At 43.5% G+C, this 10,745-nt stretch overlaps 1 protein-coding gene across 1 annotated transcript; it reads left to right on the top strand.

Annotated features, from left to right (window-relative positions):
* The first annotated feature begins 3,276 nt into the window (after nt 1–3,276).
* Nucleotides 3,277–5,318, top strand: mrpl52 (mitochondrial ribosomal protein L52). The gene is made up of 5 exons (XM_053860461.1): nt 3,277–3,335; nt 3,615–3,684; nt 4,231–4,298; nt 4,955–5,019; nt 5,093–5,318. The coding sequence occupies exons 1-5, from the start codon at nt 3,302–3,304 to the stop codon at nt 5,243–5,245; spliced, it is 390 nt and encodes a 129-aa protein (XP_053716436.1). The 5' UTR covers nt 3,277–3,301; the 3' UTR covers nt 5,246–5,318.
* Nucleotides 5,319–10,745: the final 5,427 nt, after the last annotated feature.

A 10,745-nucleotide genomic window follows, 5' to 3' on the forward strand; every position in this document is an offset into this window, starting at 1 on the left:
TTTACAACAGTGTCCAGTCTGCATAGCGGAAATAGGTAGATCCGGTGATTACCTTTCAGAATAAAATCATCCACGCAACAGCGCTAGTATAAGGATCATATTTAACACATTTCGAGACTTAAACGAGATGGAATTAAACGTGGCATTAACTCCACTACTAATTTAATAACAATTACTACTATTGCAATAACAATTACTTTGGATTTCCGGCCACTCAAATTATTTGCATTCAAATAATCGACTACTGGTTGAGAACATCTTCGCCTTGCATCCTGAATAAACCTTTCACCACTGACTTGAGGCATCTAAGAAATTGGGTCTGAAAATCACCCCAGATTGCCAAGTAATTAAAAGCCGTTCACAAAGGACGCGTTTCTTTCACCCGAGTAAAGTTTTACATCAACAGTACTTAGGCCTTCACTTTAGCCTGAGGCAGATTTCAATGACAAAGCATGAGACACACACCAAAACAAACACCCCTAAAGTCTCGTAAGGTTTGCTGTCATACTTGTAGAATGGGTTTATAAGTTTAAAATGTGTACGCAGTCACGCACGACGGACACTACATGACATCTTTGGAAAGTGGAAGCGACAATACGATTTTATTTTGAAAATGCTGTGAGTTGTGTCCGCACTGGTGGCGTTGACGCTGTCTACCTTGACGCCTCTGTGGTTCCTTTATCAGCGAGCGGCAGCTCGTTATCCCCCCACCAGGCCGGAACACCTTTCGTCCGGCCATAGCTGTTTATTCATTCATACGCTGAACTGTGTCCTGGCAGCAGGAGTTCCCCTCGCACCACCCGCTTTAAACGATACATCAGGCGAAGTGCCTTCCAACTGCTTCCCACGTGGGATATGTAATACCGTAACGTATAATTGGGCACGATGAAACATTTAGACTGTTAACAACGAAGTTTTAAACACCATTTCACCACTCATGGTTGGTCATTATATATATATATATATATATATATATATATATATATATATATATATATATATATATATATATATATATATATATATATATATATATATATATATATATATATATATATATATATATACACACACACACACACACACACTCGCTATGGTAAGTTGTTGTTATTGCTTAGTTAAATAAAATTTAAGCAGCTGGAGTTCTCTCAAATGTGTTCTAAAAATTGCCAACCATACAGCGCTATTATGTAGCTTGAGGCGCACTAGGTTGTTGTACCAGCAGCCTGTGGAATGTGCGGAGGGAGACGGTGGAGTGGTGCGGCGAGTGGATTTTTTCGGCGTGTCTGACTTCTCCAAGGACGATACAGAGTAAACACCCCGCGGTTGCTCTCAGGCGGATGTCGCCCTGCGCAGACACGGTTGTGGCAGTTAACGGACAAACGGACACCCTCGCGCGCCCAGGGCAGCAGGCGGACCTTTCGAGCCGGGGGTTAGTCGGAGTTTACCTGCCGCCGAGACCCCGCACACGGTGCAGCTGAGTCCCCGCGGCACTGTGGCTCCTCCGCCGCCACTGCGAGTGGGAACTTGTCTGGAAAGCTAACACAGAAATTCTTTCGGGCTTAGTGTCAAAGCCCTTCATACAAGGATAATACTTTGAAGAGCTGAGGTAGCGGCCATGCTGTGTGTGCAAAAATGCAATTATCATTTGCGCCGTGGAGACAGCTCATCAAATCCCCTTGTTCGCAGCTCGGTGTGTGTGGCTGTCATCACTTCTTCAAAGGCCCCACGAGCCTTAACTCACCAGGGGGCTGCGCCAATAACCAGAGCTAGGCATCCAAACATCCTGAAACGCACTTTAAAGATGGTTATTTACACCTCAGCCGAAAGCATCCCAGCCATTCTAAGCACTCATGGCCAACATTAACAGCGCCCACAGGGAGCTCCTAAATATCAAACAGGACCATTTCCGCAGCATTTACATTCACGAAAGTGTTCATTTCTTCACAGGTTTGCACGCCAACTAAAGTGTTTCGGTAGAGTTCTGACACATATATGTGCATATATTTACTTTTTGTTGACTTAACTATGCTCGTGGCGTTTTCTTTGATGCAGACACCAAGTCATTGTTCACCATACTGTTGTTTTTGGCTGAGAAGTGCATCCTGCTGCGACGGTCTGCTCAACAGATCCCTACTGTTGGGTCTCACTAATTTCCTTTTTTCCCTCTTGAGAAGTTGACATGTGACATTAACCTCAAATCCAGTAAATATCAGACAATGTGGAAACCTGTGAAATGTTCTTTGCGCCTATCCTGGCTGATTTTAGCTTTTCATGTAGAACTACTGACCGACTGTAAAAATATATTAGTTTATCAAAAGTAAATAATGAAAGTCGCAAACTGTTCTTTTGGGAGTGCGGCTGGGTGGGGTCAGTTTATTATGTGTTATAGTGTGTATTTCTATCTGCATTATATATGTGAAAATCAATAAAACCAGAGTCGTTCTTGAAGAATTCTGAGTTTGGAGGATGGACTGGTGGGTTTGCTGGAGAATATATGATGCCATGCTGGGTAAAAAGAAAACCCTGCTCTCCTCACCCAACTTCATGCACTGAAGTTGTTGGTGTGAATTATTTCAAGTACATAACTGATTTTGAACTACATTTCAGCAACTCCACGTTAACAACCTTTTGAATTAAATTTGCCATTTTCTAAAGTCTATTTCTTTTGAAATAGATGTATTTAAATCGGACCTATGGTAGTGTTGTGTAGTGCTTAGTGCTGAATGCCCGCAGCAAGAAGGTTGGTTTGAATCTGGCATAAAGCAACTCTGGGATTGGAGCAAACCTGGCATGATGTTTGCAGACATTCCTGTCCCGGTCTTCCCCTCAGTCAAGAAACATGCTGTGGCAATTGATGACCACTGGCCACCTGACCTGGGTATCCCGCTCCTCTCTGGGACAGTAAGCAGAAGATAAGGTGAATTTAGTAGGATGACAATATTTTACACACCAATGGCTTGAAGACGAAATACAACTAGGAGAGGAAACATGGCGACTTTGTTTTGATCTAAATGTGTGTGGAATAGTTATTCTTAAAGTGTGAAGAAATAGAAAAGGAAGCAAGCATTTATTTTTTAAAGTTACAAACTAAAGCAATGTGATGTTATCATGTTATTGTTATTCATACTTCTAGTTGATGAGGCTCAGCCTAAAATGGTACGAGTGTTTTTTTTTTTATTGATGAGGATACGCAAACAAGACTTCCACCTTCCAGCAGCACACACTACTGCATGTACTTTACTAGACAGAATCTACATTGCAGCGCCACTAGCGGTCACCAGAATTACTGGCAGGCAACATGGCGGCCCCCGTAAGGGCATTGTGCTGCTCAGGTTCGTCAGAGGTTAATGGTTTTCGCAGCACGCTTTTGTATTTTTGTTTGGGCCTCCATTGCGACTCAAAGCCTACTATTAATGACATGTGATGTTGACGGAGTGATCCGGTTAGCGGACGAACTAATTCAAGCGAGGCTAACGCGCATGCTAACTGTTGTACGTGTACACTGCTAATGCATTAACGTGTGCCACCATCATCGTCGTCGTCATCATCTTCACATTGTATGCAGCCATAGGCGTGAGCGTTTTAATGACTTGTATCTGCATGTTTTCTAGTGTGGAGACAGTCGTGCAGACAACTCAGCAGCAGCTGTTCACTACAAGGTGGACAGAAGTGGAGGAAGGAGTAAGTTAGCTGTTGTATTTCCATTTGCATACGAAGAGTTTTCAAGTTGTCGATTATGATTTATTGACAATGTTTGCCGATGTATCGTTTCACAAACAGTATATAACGTGATGATATAGAGTTTGGTTTGTGTCTCCGCCTCCAAAATGATGAAAAGAGTGCCAGTGCTTTTATATCAGTAATTTAAATATAGAGACGGCGAGGTCGCTAATCCCACCTCTCCCTGCGTGGCACGTCAGCGGACACAGTACCAGGTGGTATTTTATCCAAAAGAACATTTTAGTTTAGAGTATAGATCAGAATGACATGAAAGACTAGAGAAAGCCTAAAATCTTGTGTTCACAGCTGCAGTGTTTGAACACTTAAGTCACGTGACGTTATTAGACATTGGTTGATCTCGATTTAGATCATAGTTGTGTATGCTGATTCAGTTCCAGAAAAAAATGCGTGTTTTGTGACACAGGCATGGATTGCTTTGACCTCCTCTGTGATTGAGTTTCACAGCTCTCATGTGGAGTTTTCTCCCCTCTTTTTGTGTATATATAGACACGGACTTCCTCGAAGTGGCTCTGAATATGGGCCCCTGACAGACCTCCCTGACTGGTCCTTTGCAGGTAATATTTCATCTTTATCATCTTTATGGAACTGATGTGGAGTTACATTCATAGCTGTGGCAACACTTAATCTCTTGCTTTTAAATGCAACAGAAATGATCGCTGGAATTAAAATGCCACTGTCACTGAGATGAATAATAATGTAACATACTAATAATATTCAACTGAACTATTGATGAACAAAAGTCAAATGATTGAATATGAGTGATCTGATGTGTGTCTTATCAACAACGTGAATTTTGTCTTTTTTCGTTCCCCAGAATAGTCTCACACAATTTATAGATAATGTGATAAGCCAGGTGTCAATCATAAAGCAAAGCCCACAAGAGATTCTGTGGTCATAATACCTTATTGGTGAAGGGTGGAGGTAAACTTAGGGTGTAACTTTTGTTGGCAGCAAATACTGTGAAACTATTGCTAACTTTAAATTGTGTGTTTTCCCCTTTAATTAAGACCTTAAACACCACTAATGAATACACACTGTGTTGTCATCAAAGTTTTTTTTTTCTCACTGAATATCATTGATAGAACACTTGTAACTCTTCTACCAACTTTGACAATTGTCTAGCAGTTATTGAGATTTCTTTGTTCTACTAAGTTTCTATTGTGTTTGTTAAGCACCACATTTCATGGACTGATTTGTTCCTGGTGTACAGATGGACGACCAGCACCACCAATGAAGGGCATGTTGAGAAGAAGGCAGGAGCGAGAAGCTTTGTCTGTGAGTTGATAGAGCTCTTCACCTCCAACTTCTTTATTGCCGCGATTGAATTCTGATGCTTTGTCTCGCCCAGAGACGTATCGTGATGCTGAACTCTGAGGTTGACAAAGGCATTGAGTCGTGGCAAACGCGAGAGGAGAAGGCCAAGAAGATGGAGGAGCACCAACGTTCAGTCCTGCTCAAACCTAAAGGACGGTTGCTGATTAAGAAAAAGTCACAGACTTAAATTAGAAACTGCCATCAATGCTGTTATTTAAAACATCTGCCTCACCATCTTTCTGTGACATTTTACTGCAATAAAAGATTTATACTTAAAAACTACTGACCTTTTAATCGAATGCATAAAAGACTTGGAATGCATGGAGACTCCAAATGTTTTTGTCAAGTCAATGTTACGCGTGAGGACAGTGACATCTGCTGGATGGTTTCTGTGATTCAAGCTTCGAGTCGTTGTAAAAGTCAAAGAACACATTTTCATTCTCACGTGGATTTGGCTTTAATATATGATCCGTGTACCTAATTGTCAAACGTGTCAAAGGTAACGACTTAAAGCAGGTGAACTCCTTCGTATCGTTTTTCAGAGCTGAAACGCTCCATGAAACATCAGTGTTTCATGTATCTTGCATGTGATATTTAAATTGATTTTCGTTGTCCTTGCTTTTTGGTTTTAATGTATCTAAACTAGACCTCATCCGCTGCAGCTGCAGGGTTTCGAGTGACATAGGTCATGCTCGACTGTCTCCACTAGAATGCAGCATTCCTCCAACAAATCGCTCCAATGTCAAACGCCATTTTGTCCCAGGAAGAACTCGTCAATTACATTTTGCTGAGCTGAAACCCACACAAGGCCATTTTCATATACTGATATCTTGTCTCAATTTCACCTCATGAAATTTTGTTTTTTTGGTCTAGCACTCATGAACAATGTTCAAAAAGGATTACTTTGAAAATATTTTTAACTGGGGTCTCTTTTTAATGAATGGTCGGCCGCCTCTTTATCCAGACACTTGTGGTTCCAAAGGCGTTTGGAACCTGAGACGTGTCCTTGTCTTTCACCACAACTCTTCACCTGCATCTGGATCTTCATGTCTTATACAACCTCATGCCTCAAGGATATAAACACCAGCCAGTGATGTCATCCTGACCTCACTCAGGAGAGGGTGTAGTGCTCGCATCATTTGGTGAATGAAAACACTCTCATAAAAATAGGTGTTTTCTGAATGAAAAAAATCAAGGTCAACAGAGGTTTTGATTGCGTCATCTCAAGTTGGCACTATTTTTGTGTAACTTTATTCGCTCACAAAGTGAGCTAAGCTTCTCCTTGGCCCGAATCTGGCATTTTACTCTTTCTGAGAGCCTCATTTCTCGTTCCCTTCATCTGCCTCCCTCTCTTGCTGCCGACTTCAGCAAAGCCTCACTGTAATTATGGCCGCCAGCCGCTGAGTTGCAGATTCTTCAGGGTGAAGATTGAAGTCCCCCTCCTCCTCACTGCCTGCGCCTCTCTCCTCGTGCAGTTGACCAAAGGAGCTGACTATTGTGCGGCAGGAGATTGAGCAGACCACTACGGATGATAAAACACACCAATGTGTTAGAAGGAATGTCAAAGTGGCCAACATGGAGGGAGACATGATTCTGTGTGGCGCATCTTAGCTCAACTGTAGAGGAACTGTAACGGATAAAACGCCACCATCTCATTTGACTCCAAAACGTGATGGCACGGAACCCCCCTCTCTGTAGCGAAACCCCCTCATCCCTCCTGTCCAGGGCTCCACGTGTTGTTTTGGTTTTGGAGAAATGAGAAACAGATGTTGCTTATTGTGCCTAAGTCAGCGCAGGAGGAAGGGAGTGTTTGGAGGGGCGCGTTCGAATGTAGGATGAGGCGAGGTGAACTTGTGAAAGTCTAATGTGGTTGTTTTTTGGGATTAGTCGACACATTTTTTTGTCTTTCAGACCTGACACAGGGAGGGCTTCCTGCCATGCCTCCGAAAACCTGGGTGGGGGGGAAGAGTCTGGGGGTTTGTGGCGGGTCTGATTCAGCAGTCCGCTTCCTGACCTGGGAGTTTTTGCACCTCTCTAAAGTATAGAAATGGACAAGCTAAATAAATCTGGCAGTGTGACCCTCACATGAAAGCAGGATTACACCTCACTTACAAAAATAATACAGACTTTTTCCAACATAGAAAAATCAGAGTTTTTGCTAAATCCAACGTTGGTTTCCTTCTTCAATCCTTAACTACAGTAGAGTGGGCTTGAAGATGAACCGTTGCCTACACTAAATGTAATGAATAGGAAACAATGTTCATGCAGAAAAAAGCATACATTTTGCTGCACTAATATTGGATCAGTAGCGTCCACACTTTTCACACTCCAAGCCAGCTGGATGAAGACACACACAAGTTGAACTAAAAGCCTCACTAGTTACATCTCTTTGAAAAGTGTTCTGTCACGCTAATCTACTGTGTTGTGGTGATTCAATAAAGCGAGAGGGAAGTATCGCCATTTGTGTGCATCACTCTGTAATGACAGAAAGAGATAATGATTTGGATTTTATTCTGTAAACCGCCTAGTACATCGGGGGTCAAGTCTTATCTGTAGTTCCACAGGATAGTCCAACATAAACAATGCTGATGTCCTCATGTCCTCATGATAGTTGGCATTCTCAGCAACATTTAGTGACTGGAGAGAGGTTGGTTGAACAGAGTGGAAGGAATGAAGGACATCACGGTTTCATTTTACTTCCAGCTAATTTCTCTTTAGTTTTCCCCTGGATTTCACAAAAAAAGCATGTGTGTCCCCACTTTTGTTTGCAACTTGCTGCATCTATTCTCACTTGGAATTGACACAGGTTTGAGTCAGACTTTTCCATCTCAGCGGGAGTTTTGCTGACCATGATTAATGGGGGAGAGGGTTGAAAAGTTAGAGCCTGAAGTGGACGCAGCCCTAATGTAGGTCACCCAAACAAAGTCTTGGGTTGAATTGCATGCGGCTGCCCGTGCCACATCCTGCCCAGCGAGGAGGTTGTTCCTGCACCACCCATCCAGCGCGTACCAGTGCGGAAGCACAGTGAGAAAGAGCATCCAGCACGACAGCCAGAAGACTCAACTGTGACCAGCCATCACAGCAGATGTTTGGCTGGCGCTCCAGTCACACCTCTGCACGCCTCCAGGTGTCTGGAGAAATGAGACCGACCATAATTAAGAGCATCTGCTATTCTGTCATGATTTCCTTGCCACCAAAACTGTGGAAGCTCGTGCTGGAGATGTGAACACAGAAATAAATAGAGCTTCTTTTGGAAAGACAAATTCAACCAGCCTGAAACAGACTGGAGGATGAGGGTCCCAGGCCACGCTTTTGAGTGCCTCAGTGAAGTCAGTACGAACTCTAAGTCACATTTTCTTTGATTAATTTATTATTCGATTTAAAGCTGGGATTTAAGAGCTTAATTTGGATTCATTAACTCCAATCAAAAATAATTAGTTGGAAACTAATTAACCACGATGGGAATTTCTTTTGCTGGAAAGCATTTTCAACCATCAATTCCAGGTGCCCTGCATTGTGCTGTGGGATGCCATGACCAAGACATCCTTGAGGAAGGAGACTAAGATAAGGCTAAGATAGTGGAGGATGGACAGTTTACGTTTCAAAACATCAGGAGGGAAGCACAAAAACGTTGTTCAGTGCAGCACACAGTTCAGTCCACACCACGGCACCTCTGCTTACTGCCACGACACCATGAAACTCTGATAAAGGCGAATGTCAAATGAGTATTCCACATTCAACAGGGTCAGCTTTAGAGACGTTTGGTTTGTTTCTTTGATTACATTTCTTTGCCTTCTTTGACACCTCCCACTGGAACATTAGCTCTTCTGCAAGGGTCAGCGAATCGTGAAGATGGTTTGACTGGCAGGTAATGAAAAAAAAAAAATCCATTCCATTACACGAAACCAAAAACAGGCTTCTGACTGTTTTCAGTAACATCACCATAGCAATCACCGAGCAGCATTTGTTGCCTTTTCACCAGAATGAATCACAACGGTCAAAAAACAAAAACAAAAACCAGAGACCATTGTCATGGTCATCCACTGACATCCACAAATGTTAAAAAGTGTGTAAAAAGTTCTTTTTTAACAAATCAAAATGTACAGAAATACAATATAAACAGAATACAATACTTTGATTCCACTGAATCTGATTTGCATGAATATAAACAGACGCAGCGAAATAGACCATAAGAGAAGAAGGAAGGGTAAAAGCGAGGGGTAGAGGAGAAGTGAGCATGAGTAAAGAATAAACCAGCAATCCTTGTGGTGAAGAGGAGTGAGTCAGAGATCTCATGGAAAGATCTGTTTGGAACGGAGAAAGAGGATGAAACAATGTTTGAAGTTGAATTTTCTTTGTCTTTACTGAGCAAAAACACTAGCGGGGAAGGGAAACTTTCCTCAACTCATAAAGCTGCGCACACACTCACGCAGTAGAAACGCTAAGATGATTCTGAAATACCAGATGCTGAGTTGGAACGCTGCTTTCTGAAGAATGTGGACATTTCATTATTTTTCCATCTTGCTTCTTGTCACGTGTCAGCAGGGGCCAACTGTAACTCGACCGCAGCTCCATCTGTGAGCCCCGCTGAAGCTTTAGTCATGAGACCTGGTTCATTCCTGTCCATTAGGACCACCACAGTTTCCTTGATGCCTTCTTGATCTCATCTGTGTATACAGCACTTTGTTGTCCACGCAAAAGCAGTGGAGTGTGTCATTATTACTTACAAATGCCTCAAGCAAAAAACCAAAACAAAAAATCAGCCATTGGCGAAGCTCTTCCACTGGCACCTTACTTGCATAACTCTTCAAGTGCGTCTTGTGCCGGGTCAACTCTTCTGTATGTTGACCGTTACAAGAGCAGATTTCAAGCAAGCACTGTGCCAAGGACAAGGATCTGTTGGTTGCCATGTCGGCACTGCATTTGTCATTTGTTTTGTTGTTATTTGTCTGGACAGGGGTCGGAGGGGATCCGGTTCGGGAACCACAGAATTTAATCTCTGCTATTTGCGGACGATGTTGTTCTGCTGGCCTCATCGGACCGGGACCGTCAGCATGCACTGGGGCGGTTTGCAGCCGAGCGTGAAGCGGCCGGGATGAGGATCAGCACCTCCAAGTCTGAGGCCATGGTTCTCGACCGGAATAAGGTGGTTTGCTCTCTCCAGGTCGGTGGAGAGTTCTTGCCCCAAGTGGTGGAGTTTAAGTATCTCGGGGTCTTGTTCTCCAGTGAGGGAAAAGGGGAGCGTGAGATTGATAGACGGGTTGGTGCAGCGGCAGCAGTGATGCAGTCGCTGTATCGGACCGTCGTGGTGAAGAGGGAGCTGAGCCACAAGACGAAGCTCTCGATTTACCGATCGAGCTATGTTCCCACCCTCACCTATGGTCACAAGCTTCGGGTAATGGCCGAAAGGATGAGATCGCGGATACAAGCGGCTGAGATGAGTTTCCTCCGCAGGGTGGCTGGGCGCACCCTTAGAGATAGGGTGAGGAGTTCGGTCATACAGGAAGAGCTCGGGGTGGAGCCGCTGCTCCTCCACATCGAGAGGAACCTGTTGAGGTGGCTCGGGCATCGGATCCGGATGCCCCCTGGACGCCTCCCTGGGGAGGTGTTCTTTTACTCACTTGGATTTAGCTTTAGAGTCACAGCTGTCTGTGTCAACACGGGAAAAAGGAAAACAACGAAAGGCG

This window comes from Synchiropus splendidus, chromosome 3 (assembly GCF_027744825.2).
Source record: "Synchiropus splendidus isolate RoL2022-P1 chromosome 3, RoL_Sspl_1.0, whole genome shotgun sequence".
Taxonomy (NCBI): Eukaryota; Metazoa; Chordata; class Actinopteri; order Syngnathiformes; family Callionymidae; genus Synchiropus; species Synchiropus splendidus.